Here is a 13,138-nt window from a genome sequence, read left to right on the forward strand (position 1 = left end):
ATTTACACATTCAAAGATGCTATGCAGATCTTCGATCCCAGACGCTACTAGTTTTTCCTGTTTAGTGAGATGAGGCTCTTTATTTTCCCTCGTGTTTCTGATGTTTGCTTTCTGTTTTTTCTTTCTGTTTTTTCTACGTATCAGTTTTATCCTTGTAAACTTTGTTTGAGCTTCTACAAGCATTATGCAATATAGTGATTCGGCCCTGACATCTTATTAACTAAGGTTGCCGAGATATTGCAACGCTAAGATAACTGCACAACTAAAAATTACAATATCTCTCAACAATTCGTCTACGATGATTGAATTCAACCAGATCTACCCAACTTTTTTTAACCCTATAGGTACCAAAGCAATCTAAACACGATGATCGTTAAAAAAAAAAAAAAGCTAAAACATCCATTATGCGATAGACGGCTAAAAAAAAAAGCCAAAACATCACCTAATATCTTTTTTTATTTTTCTTATTTTCAACAATAAAAATAAATATATTATTTTTATTTTATTTTAAAATTAAGCATATTAGATAATAATAAATTATTTTTAATAATATAAATATGATAATAATAACCATAATAATGATAGTAATGACAATGGCAGCAAGATAGTACCAATAAAATGACAAGCACAGTTGGATAGGGCATTGAAAATTATGGTGTGGTAGAGATTGTGGTGGCGATGGTAGCTCCACTATGAGAGCCAAGGGAATATTAAAGTAAGCTCAATACCAACAAGAAAATAGAAAAGCTAAAGTGATCTACATATACATCCCAATATATGTGTTTGCACATTGCAATGTATATACAGATGGATAAATTTCAATATAAGCCCTTTTGATGATGATAAACCTCTAAGACAGTAAACTGAAAAATCTGTGGCTACTTTGAGAACTGCTGCCATTCTACACCAGTCCAATGATTGCTCTTCAAATTGATATTTCTCTCTTTGTGATGTGCAGTGTTAATTGCATTCTAAATACTGCATCACCATATGAAAGATGACCATCTACCTGCAAGAAATAGGAGCATTAACAAAATCACTCTGTCCAAGCTATTATTTTCTACATAACTTATGATGGTCATATTTATGAATCGACAACTACTCTAGACTTTTGGGTAACTTTCTCATCTTGGGAAGTTTGGTATCATGTTCTGAATCTTGCAGCAAGAAAGGAAATTTTATGGATGTTTGGATGCATGTGATAACTGAAAGGAATTGTATCCATGCCTGAAATTTTGGGAGATGATGATGCAGAAAAAACGATTTTGATGATGACTGGTGAGTCATCATTTGGGAAACAAAACTCTTTTAGATATCCCAATTAACTGTTTAAATAACAAAGGCATCTTATGCCATTTTCAGCATCATCAAGCAATTACAGACAGATGATGGACTTGGATTCACTACCGCACAACCACTCCAAAATGTTGCGAATTAATAGAACCGCTGGCATGTCTGCCATGCAGTAACAGTTTTGATAATCAGACTAACGAAACTAGAAGCATTTTGCATCCACTGGTATACCTGTAAATAATCTGATGAATTATTGCAAATCAATGTTATGAACAGCACTTTGGTGGGGGTTCTTTCTCAGGTTCATCTACAATAACAATCCCTTTTCTCGGCGGAGCAGGTGACAAGCCCTCAACACTGTTTTTCTTGTTTTGCAATAATCCTGCAAGAGTGACACAGATGAGGGTACAGTACTTCTCTGCAGAAAGTGAGTGGAGCAACAGTCAAGGAACACAGATACTGTTCCATTTGGTGACTTAGAAAAGGAAAATGTCATAGATAAAATCTCAGAACAGGAGACTACTTTTTGAACATTGAACTTTGATAACGATGCATGGTCAAAATCATTGTCACAAAATGTGAAACATGGTTGCCTGATAATCCATTTCTCATGGAAAATCTGAACAACCCAACACTCCTAGGTGAATAACACACCCTAAATCTCACAAGTTGAATTTCTTTAACTGTTCCTATACAATAAATCCTATGTCTGCTTTAAATCTATTAATTTTACTCGAAACTACAAAAATTGCTGATCTGTGGCTCCTGGTAGATGATCCTTCAGGATAGATGATTGCCCACCTATTCATAGTTTCATATGAGATAAGGTTTCTTTGCAGACAAGGTTGAAAAGTTCAGATGGAATGTTTCATTTCATTCAGAATGGACTGTTCTTTCTGACCAACGAAACACCAAATATCAGTACTACATAACCTAGCACCGATGTTTTCCCAAATTGGCTATATGTGGAATCAGCTGACGAGCACAAAATGGTTTAAAATGGTTATCGAGAAGAGAATTCAACCATCAATTTTTGTGTGAAGCACTTCAGATCCCAGGCTGCCTAATGTACAGAAAAATCTCGTCATCCAGACAAATGTCATGAAAATGAGAATGATTGACTGGTTAGGCCTTTTTCTATTCTCTAGTAGCTCTATCCACAGATAGCAAAAATTTAAGCAATAAGGAAGACAGATTACCAGAAAAAAAATAAATAATGCTCAAAATAGCTTGATAATGTCAAGATGTATCTTCAATATGACAGTGAATTAAACTTAAGAACATAAATATATGTGAGATCCTTTTTCCAAATTTTCTCATCAGCTGGAAAATGTGTATGTAACATTTTTCCAAAATTATGTTTGTACCACAAACATCAAGTTCTTGCCAAAACTGAAACTCACGTGTTGCAATATCAAGGAAGGCTTCCTCTACTCCAGTCCCAGATTTGGCAGATGTGAGGAAAAGTTTTGATCCAATTGCTGCTGCATAACTGCAAGGGACATAAGCGAACTAGTTCACTAAGGTATTTTAAAGGAAGATGAAGTCTTTATACTTTGAATTTTAAAGCACATGACCACTATATACAAATTGTGCAAAAGAAACTTTATTTAGTGGTATCCAGATGAACTATATTGACATCGTTTAGCTCTGAGGCAAACTCAAATTAAATACGAACTCATCATGCAATTTGACAATAAAACCTTTGATGCAGATAAGGGACAACCAAATAAACTAAAGAGATAAATATAGACTGTTAGAATCTAAAAATAACTGAAGAGGAACAGCAAATGAATTTGAATTTTTGGGATCCAAACAACAAGAAAAACCAGGTGCACCATAGTAAGAATACAAAAGCATAGGCTGGAAGGGGCTCGAACAAAAATCATAATTCTCCCTTTTTATCATGGAAGGCAAAGCCTCAAGATGTACAAGAAAACACATCAATAGAAGTCCGTGGAAGAGAAGCAATATCAAACTGTCGGACTGCAACACCACAGAAAACAGCATTCAACAAGGAGCCCCTTCAAGCCAGCCAATCCACTGACTGATTTTCATCTGGTAAATTCAGGTGACGTGGAAACTCTCTAATGAACAATAATATGACAAATATCACAAAGAAGAAGGTTATAAGATAGGCCAATCAAATGAATCAGTTGATACAATGCATTGCAGTCATTGAGGTCACTTCCAAGTCAGATAGGATGAGCTGAGAATTCACATCATGCAGCTCTAAGTCCCTCCAACTGCATGCAACTTAGCCATGGGTACCAATCCATACTAAAGACATCTAGCACTTGCATATAAAACCTAATCCTGAAGTTTTGTATATATACTCCTTTGAATACTCCAGTTTAAAGAGCTGAAATTAACAAGAATTATATGCTTCAATAATTCTCCTGAGCATCCAGGCCAAAAACCTCTCAAGATGGCTGCAGTGTCGCTTCTACAGATCAACTTGATGATTAATTTGCAGCAAGGTCTAAATTTTTGCCACCTGACACTGATCGATTGGCAAATTTGACAGATAAAAGAATCATACATAGTTAACAGAGGTGATAAAATGAGTTGATGATCAGTCTCCCTCCTTGAAAATAATGCCAATGTTTCTAATAATTTTTCCATTCTAATCATTCACCAACACTGGTGGTGTATTGCAAACTACAGACTTCTATTTCTATACAAGGAGAAAACCATATCCTAAGATTTCTGTAAGTTTTGGTTGCAATATAGTAACATCAGATTTTATGGTTAAACACCATATTTCCCACCAGGTGAGTTGAAAGGGTCATTCTAAGTCTCCTTATACACATGCAAACAAATGCTGGAATCTTTATGGAGACAATATGCATTTAGCAACTGATCGAATGCCGAAAATCCATGATTCAAGCTAATGTATATTATAATAGCAGACACAAAATTTTTATAGATCCCCATTACACACACGTGTGCGCGCGCGCGCGCACACACATATATATAGAGAGAGAGAGAGGGCTACACCCGAGAGGATCTCTATTAAAATCTGGTTAGGTCTAGATTGGATGATCGAAGTCCCAAATCAATGATTCAAGTCATTGAATGTGATCTACTACCTTCAGATAGCTTACATACCAAAAATTATGTGATTTGGAAATGCCTAGTCTATATACCAAATGGTCCAAAAATTGACAGTCTAAATAATACTAAATTATATACATTTTTTTTTTCACTTGATACATAGGCTAGACAACTCCAAATCATGTAATTTTCGATATGTCAATAAGTTAAAGATAACAGAACACATCCAATGGCTAAGATTATCGATGTGGCTCCCATTGTCCAATTTAAACCTAATTGGATCTGCATGGAGATCCACTCGAGTGTAGCCAAGTCTAGTGCGCTCTCTCTCTCTCTCTCTCTCTCTCTCTCTCTCTCTCTATATATATATATATATATATATATATATATGTATGTACGTATGTGTGCATGCATGCATGCATACACACACACATACATACATACATATACATATGTATCTGCATATATTAAATAAAGTTGTAAAATAAGAATAACAGTCATTATCTGATATTTTCACATTTCAAATGCAACAATACATATTATATTCCAATTTCCATGTCCAATCAGAAATTAATGTTTTATTTTGTGAACAGTGTCATAATCAGATAATGACACCATTATTTCACAGTTATTTACACAATTTCTTGTTATAAAGCTGATAGCAGCTGTTTTAGGTAATTCTAGTCCATGGTTGAACAAGGCAAATCATGGTCAAAATCTATTACAAGCGGAAATAACATTTTTTTTAGTGGTGGTGGAGGGGATTATCTGGGAAGAACAGCACCTCGAAACCTCAAGGAGAACAGCCCCAGTGCATCTGATAGCACTTTAAATATAATTGCATGAAGCCTCATCAAATCTGTTTGAGGCTGATTTTACAAATCTGATTTCCAATTGCAGCCAGTAGAAGAATCATGTGTTAGAAAGAGGGGGAAGGGGCAGGAGGGGGGGGGGAGAGAGAGAGAGAGAGGGAGAGGGAGAGGGAGAGGGATCTTTATTAAAATTATATCCTAACAATTTTTTTTACAAGAGAAGCAAATCAGCAACAAAAATGAATGATGACTTTATTACAACATATCATACACAACTTGACCTGTGTGAATGTCTGCTTGCTGCAACATGTAAAACACTGAAGCCCAATAATTTTGAGTATACTTAAGATTTATGCGCCAAATAGTGCTCTTAACATCAATGATTTAAACTAGGGGTGCAATCGAGCTGAGTCGAGTAGCTTGAGGCTCGAGCTCAACTCAAATCAAAATGCTAAAGCTTGAAACTTAACCCAAGATCGATTGAGCTTTAATATCTCAAGCTCAAGCTCAACTCGCTGAAAAAAGGCAGTACTCGAGATCAACTCGTCTCGATTGGACTCAAATATCAATCAAGCTATGCTCGAGCTCGAGTTCGAACTGTAATTGGAGCCTTAGCCTACTCATAATATACGTGTCTATATATTAATATATATATTTTATAAATAAAATAAATATTACTAAGAATAAATATAAGCTCGAATAGGATTGCAAGCTTTCAAACCGAGTATCTTGCTACTCGAACTCGACTTGAAAAACTATTTGAGCTACTATAGCTCAATAGTAGCCAAGTCGAGCTGAGCTTAAACTCGAGCAAATTTGAGTAGCTTATGAGCAGCTTGACTCGTTTGCATCCGTAATTTAAATCTTGAAGGGACAAGAGGAATCCTAGCCATCCTGCCCCATTCTTGTGAAGAAATGGGACCGGGACAAGGGCAAAACTCTGAAATGCATCCACATGGGGAAAGAAGAAGAAAGAGGAAAAAAAGAAAGGAAGGAAAGAAGAAAAAAAAGGAAGGAAAGAAGAAGAAAAAGGAAAGAAATAAAGGAAATAAGGAAGAAGAATAAGAAAGTTAGGAAAGAATGAAGAAAGGAAGGAAAGAAAAAAGAAAAAGAATAAACAAAAAAAGAAAAAGAAAAACAAGAAGAAAAGGAAAGAAGGGGAGAGTGATGGAAGGTATCTACTAGGATGGCGGGTGGGATAGGGCAAGCAAGCGAGCATCCCCATTCCATGGAGAAATGGGGACATCCGTCCTAGGGATTTAAAACCTTACGTATGCTAATATATCAAGTCTAATGATGCCCATCTCATATAGCAAGTCGAGTATTAACATAGAATACCAAACGTACAGAAAAGCTATATGATCTTGTATCTGTTGTACTATAAAGGAGCAATATGAATTTCCACTTCTCACTGACCTTTCAGCTTCTTGAATATCAAACTTCTTTGACCTAACCAAATCACTTTTATTTGCAGCTATTGTCATGATTATATTCTTGGAAGCCATCTGTTGAAGTTCTTTAACCCATTTCCTGACTCGAACAAAAGTATCATTGTCTGTGATGTCATATACCAAAAGAGCTGCTGCAGTCATAAATTAAAGGACATTGTCTTAGTCATTCATAATCATCAAAAATCACACACATAAGTTTGAGGTCCTTACAAATGCAATAACTACATCAATAAGATAGAAGATGACTAGATGAGATGGGATACAGACCATCTGCATCTCGATAGTATATAGGACCTAATGCATGAAATCGCTCCTGTCCGGCAGTATCCTGCATGAAGAAAATGATTCAACATTGAAGTCTGCACACACACACACACACACACATCCACACTAGCATAAGTTTAAAGATTGATTGCTTTCATTTTAAAATAACAACCACTAACACTAAGGACAAACCAAAGTCCAAAATCTGATGCAAAAAGCCATTTGCTTTCAAATGTCACAAAAATTCAGAAGTGGATGTACGAAAGATAGAAATTCTTAATATTAAGTGCTAAGATCAGATATGATATCAGAAGCAAGAAGATTAAGAAGAAAAAGCAAGGAAAGATTGGCATAAACATGGGTTGAAATGCTAACCCCACCCCTCACACCCCACCAAAAAACCAAAAAAAAAGCTAATGTGGAAAGGATACATAGAGCCAAAAATCATTCAGTTAAGATAAGTTCGATGAGTTACGTTATTGGTTATGCATTACATTATTCATTATTCCACCCACAAGCATATGGCCAGGTCTTGACTGCCAAATTATCTAAATGAGTGTAAAGTTAATGACTTTGTATGATGAGAATCTAGACAGTAACATAATAATAATCAAATCACAATTTGAGCAAATATTCAACAACCATAATTTATCAGAATAGTTAGACTAAAACATGGTAGAAGAGTGAAAAAACCCAAGATTGTGATCCAAATGATTAAACTCTAACTAACGGAGGCCCGTATATAATTCTTTGCATCTATCAACATAAGTAGTGCAGGAAGGATTCCAAAAAAGCAGTAAAATTTGAATCAAAGTAATCATTGAAATACTGATAACATATAAATATCAAGCACCCAGATCCATTTATATGTTGCTATGTCTGATCGGCAATCACAACACATTATAATAATCATTTATAAGGTGAGATATCTATTGCTACATATACCACTTTTTCCTTAAATGCTGGGAATAGCATATAAGTGAAAAAAGAGCACCCTTCATTAACAATTTGCAGTTCATTGTAATTTCATGTAGGTTTGCAGCTTACATGTTATGTTTTGGCTAGTAAGGTTTTTTTTTTTTTTTAACTGCTCTTGTACCTTCTAAGGTCCATGAAATTTTCGTTCTCTATGTGCCGATCCAAAGGATCAGGTTTAATAGGGTAGAGCTACATCTTCCTCCATCTTCACCAATGAAGGACTGCCAACATTTGGTTGAAAAAAGACACTTCTATGTGCAACTACTTTGATGAAGCTATGTAGAAAAGGATTTACAACAAACAACCTCATTCACAACTGAAAAGTGATAAACAATCCAAATGATCACATGATTCTTTATCTTTATTCATGCCTTACATTCAATATATAGTATAGGATATTCTCTGAGAAGTTATGTTCGATATGAGCTGGAATAAGATACAGTCAAAAAATTATGTCACTGATCTTAATATAAGCATGAGCAATCAGCTCAAAGAAACTGAAATCAGATTTTAATTTCCAATCATTATAGGGAAAGGGGGTCACAGAAATCAACCAATACAAGGATAAAAAGAGAAGACAACGCACCCATATAGACAAGGTAATAGGCACACCTTCAATAACAAGGCGTTTTGTTAAATAAGAAGCCTGCACTGTAGCTTGCTGTTTCTCAGAGAAACTATTATTTACATATCGCAATACAAGAGAGGTTTTCCCAACTCGACCTGGAGAAAACAAATAAGAAAACCCCATTATCAGTTACATAGAACTCAAAGAAAATTGGCAAATTTTGGATATAAAACCTTTGCATAATAGTTTGACAATTTTAAGTAAAGGTTAATCAAGGTTCACTGTGCCGATACTAAAGTCCAAACCGGTCGGCCAGCAATACAATTTGATACCCCTTATGTCATTCCGTACCGGACCCAAATGACACAGAGAGGGTGGAGAAAGAATGGGAGAGGAAAGGAGAGAGGAAGGGAGGGAAGGAGAGGCAAAAGAAGAGAGGGTAGCCAAACTGTTTTTCAGAGGAAAAGATATGGAGAGGGAAAGGAGGCCCTCCGAAGGCCTCCAACAGCTTCTGAAGGGCCAGCGAGGTGGCACACCGCCACCGAGGTTGCCATCGAGACCGATGAAGGCCAGAGGAGGGACTCCGCTCTCCTCCCGATTAAAATAGAAACTTCAACCCTTGTCTCATAACTTTTTTGGATTTATCATGTTTATTTCACTATTTCTTCATTTTTTGGGGGATTTTCGATTGAAGGTGAAAACCTCTGACTTCATGCGATAAATCCAAAAAAATTACGAAACTAGGCTCCAAGCCTATGTTTCGATCGAAAGGAGGGTGGAGCCCCTCTTTCGGCCTTCACCGGCCTCAGCGGTGGTGCAGCCGCCTCTGGGGCCTCCACTCCCTCTCCCTCACCTTCCCTCCCTCCGTCTTCACCGAGCTCCATAGTGGCATGACGAACTCAGTTGCCCTCCAACAGCTTCCCAAGGCTCTCTCTACCTCTCCTTCCCTCTCTCTCTCTTCCTCTCTTTCCTTCTCCTTCTCCTTCTCCACCTCCTTGCCAGTTTCTCTTTTCCTACACCGAAATCGTCCTAGTTGACTACCAGCATAGTTCAACATGCTCCAAATTGGATGATTCAAGGCAGTTTGCCAAACCATAGATTAATCAGTGAACACAAGGAATCTCAACACTATCCTAACTTCTCTAGACTGAATGGTGAGTGAAAAAATATATAGTGGAAATGAATCAAAAGATAGAAAAGTAAATTATTAATTTTTTGCTGTAAACTGATTGCTCATTAAATCAAATCATGTAGACCCGAAAAGACTTCTAAAAAATAAAACGGGAAAGCATACCAAATTTAATTTCTTTTAAAAAGCAATAATTTTTAGCAAGAAAAATCAATATTTTCACACTAATGCAGATATGAATTTGAAGCTGGGGACAGAAACAATATTATGATATGATATGTATCCTCTAATAAATAATATTGATCATCTACAGAATTTCTTAGCAATGCAGCTTGCAACCCTTGAGTAAATAATATGCAAAGTTTACATGCTTCAGTGCCATACCAACTTGCATGTGAAACCATTGATGGCTAATAACAACCGGTGATGGGATGTACGTCCCCCAATATCCAATAGAGTGCAAATTAAGGCATCTCCACCATGTCAATGCACCAATCGTTTACCAACTCAATAAACTTTATCAAGAAACTTGCCATCAACTTCCTCCGACCAATTAAACGTTCATATTTACCAAACCCGACCAAGATAAGGTAACATCCTTGCCATAGATCTCACCTCGAGTGAGTTGTTAGAATAAATCCCCAATAAACTCATCAAAACCTATCAAATTTCTATTTTTTCCACCCAATTCTTCATCACTTCAAAAATCAAACTATAGCACGAGGAAACCCTAATTGAATTCAATCCTCCTGTACAATTAGCAACATATTTACAAGAAAAGATACAAAATCTCCGAGAAGTAGGAAAGCAGACATGATTGTTCCAGGAAATGGATCAGTGGATGCATATGAGCCGGTTCGGAATGAAAAAAAAATGGCGAAGAGGAGAGATCCAAGTTACCGTCACCGAGGAGAACGAGCTTGAAGGTGAGATTTGGGGGCCTGGAGCTCATCCTAGGGTTCTTCCTCTGGGACCAGGGATTCGAGAGAACGCGAGAAGGTGCCTCGATCACTCGGAAACCGTGATACCGAGATCGATCTAGAGCTCTCCAAACGGGATCAGCGTCTCCGAACTCCGTTCTCAGAAACTCAAATCTTCTTCAACACTCTAATAGCGAAAGCCTTCACGACGTCCTCGTGTCCCAGACGCCGAAGCGGGGAGCTGGGTAATTACGCGTGAATAATCTACCAGTCTAATGCGGGAGGCTACGAGGGGTTATCTGTAAAACTCTTAAGCTTATACTATTGTCGGCAACTTGTTTTCCGGGACTCTTCTATTTAAATAATTAAATTCCACCTTAGGGCATAAATATATATAATATTTCGGCTTCTCCGTATGAACGTGACAGACGGTTGCAAGGGGTCTTCTGTGAAAAAATTCCTATTTCAATTTTCAAAGGGAAAGTTTAGCTTTGGTGCTTTGCTTGGGCTCCTGAGCAAGCGATAAAACCATGTTTACACAAAACCCCTCATAGGACATAAATATTATGCGGTGTTATTGTATAATATGCATTGTTAAGTTTGAACTGATTTCCGCGATAAAATACCAAAAAAGATCTGATTTCGGCAATATGGAGACAATTTCAGAGAAATTTACTGCAACAGACAGATTTGCTGGTAGGTTCACGTATAAATCTTTTTTTTTTTTTTTTTTTTTTGATACAAGCGGACGATTACATTATTTTAATATAAGTACGGTCCAAAAAATCAAAGTACAATATATCGTGAAGTATTTATGGACATATATCTTCAAAGTGCAAGAATCAATCTCTGATATAATCAGCAACAAACGAAGCTACTCAATCCGTGATGCTGTTCGTCTTTCGATAGACATGTCAAACAATCATCGTAGAAAAATGACAGAAAGAGTCTTAGATATTATAGAGCAATGGGTAAGCTCCCAACTACTTCGTATCATCTCTAATCCAACTAGTAACTATAGCAAAATCATCCACCATGAAGATGCTCTTCGAATGCAGCTCCTATTGTGTCATCACTTTTGCTTTTTTTTGTTACAAAAAAGCTTTCTATTATTGCTATGCACTCCAGATGTTTCCACCCTCACACAAAATATTCTCATCTCTAGTATGTAAATCTTGATTAATATAGTTCTTTAGCCTAAGGTGAAAATGTATTTATCAAGATAATTGATAAAATTAAGTTGTCATCTATGCTTTTTCCCATGCACTTTCTTACCACTACTTTTCATGACATCTGGTCTCACTTCCTTTCTGTGGAAACAAGAGTAAGTAGATAAACTGAAATTCGAAGTATATTAATATCTTCTATGCGGAATGATGATTTATGGGATCATGTGCTCCTCAAGAATTGACTGGATGATGTGCATCACATTTGCTAATACCAGTCGTGTATGAGTCCAAAACAAATTGCAGCATTTGTGTTCCATAGAGCCAAATAGTTTACCACAATTAGCTTTGTTTTAGCATCTCATTGTTCTAGAAACTAAACTTAGCTTCCTTTTGATCCATGCATTAGGTTCACAAGGTTTAGCTTTCTTATCTGTAGTTTTTTACGTAGTTTGGAAAATTTACATAAGTACATTAAAATTTTCCAAAAGACTGCCGTGACTTCAGCATTTGTGTTAGTTGCTCCAATTCAACAAGCATGATTGGGTTTTATGCTAGCACTCTACTTTCATTATGTAAGTGTAATTTCATCAAACATTGTGGTCAATCAATTTATGTATTATCATTTTTCTGTTCAGTCCAGATCAACTACAAGTTCAGCTTTTTATATTAATTCAGCACAGGAATGTGACATAACTATTCATTTCATTTTTCCAAAGTGGGGAAATAAGTCAAAGAACACCTGAAATCTCTTTGTTTTCAAATCTAAAGCCTTGCCCACCAGAGATGAAGAAGAATTTCAAGCCTTGACTACTATGTATCAATGAAGAAGAAGAAGAAACCGGGCTTTCTCACTGAAGAAATGAAAAGAAAAGAAGAGAGAGAAGAGGGGCTCTGTGAGCTTGTAGCTACACATGCCATGAGAATTTGTCGTGATGTCCCTCCTTGATGGTGATCTTTCATCACATTCTGCAATAAGCTCAATAAGGAAGCCTTTCTATGTTGTTGCTAACTGATTACACAATATTAATAATCACACAGCCCTCATTGGGATGAAAGATACAATGGTTTAATTTGCTATATATTGAGAATTCTCCCATTCCAGTACTCTGCCTATATGCCACAGACCTCAATCATTCAAGTTTGCAAAATAACCGGTGTAATTATACTGGACAACCTTTAAAAGATTGTGGTCCAACAAATTATCTTGACTTGAATATGGCAGAAACTTAGCGAAACCACTAGCAACTAGTCTCTAATTGGTTTTCTCTGTGAGCTGGCAAGTTTAGATATAGTTTTGCATCAAACCTTCCAAGTACTTCCACAGTTTTGCCGTCAAGGTCATTCTATACTAGCCATTCTAGCAAAATTGAACTTGATTTGTCCCGACCTCGCCGATTTGTCCCAGTCGCTTTTGGTTGCAACTAATGGAGATAGTAAGTGCCAACCATTGGACTCAAGCTCAATTGGCATTCAAAAGAAACTTTGAGTAATTAAATA

At 36.6% G+C, this 13,138-nt stretch overlaps 1 protein-coding gene across 3 annotated transcripts; it reads right to left on the reverse strand.

Annotated features, from left to right (window-relative positions):
* Positions 1-708: 708 nt before the first annotated feature.
* LOC105044772 (uncharacterized) lies at positions 709-10,795 on the reverse strand. 3 transcript variants are annotated; one of them, XM_073257313.1, is made up of 7 exons: positions 10,453-10,795; positions 8,442-8,578; positions 6,881-6,941; positions 6,579-6,741; positions 2,697-2,785; positions 1,525-1,675; positions 709-1,009 (listed from the first exon to the last, which is right to left on the reverse strand). In XM_073257313.1, exons 1-6 carry the CDS (start codon positions 10,502-10,504, stop codon positions 1,560-1,562), a joined length of 618 nt encoding a protein of 205 aa, XP_073113414.1. In that variant the 5' UTR covers positions 10,505-10,795; the 3' UTR covers positions 709-1,009; positions 1,525-1,559. The 3 variants fall into 3 exon arrangements, with proteins under 3 accessions (XP_073113414.1, XP_073113413.1, XP_010921080.1); XM_073257312.1 differs by having other exon boundaries at positions 709-1,005; positions 6,579-6,744; positions 10,453-10,794; XM_010922778.4 differs by having other exon boundaries at positions 6,579-6,744; positions 10,453-10,791.
* Positions 10,796-13,138: the final 2,343 nt, after the last annotated feature.

This window comes from Elaeis guineensis, chromosome 5 (assembly GCF_000442705.2).
Source record: "Elaeis guineensis isolate ETL-2024a chromosome 5, EG11, whole genome shotgun sequence".
Lineage (NCBI taxonomy): Eukaryota > Viridiplantae > Streptophyta > Magnoliopsida > Arecales > Arecaceae > Elaeis > Elaeis guineensis.

Bases quoted from the DNA above. Each gene is read 5' to 3' on its own strand.
- LOC105044772 (XM_073257312.1), bottom strand. From the start codon at position 10,504: ATGAGCTCCAGGCCCCCAAATCTCACCTTCAAGCTCGTTCTCCTCGGT. The intron at 6,745-6,880 runs GTCTGTATCCCA...TTATGACTGCAG, and splicing joins ATACTATCGAGATGCAGATG to CAGCTCTTTTGGTATATGAC. The intron at 2,786-6,578 runs GTCAGTGAGAAG...TGTCCCTTGCAG, and splicing joins GATATTCAAGAAGCTGAAAG to TTATGCAGCAGCAATTGGAT.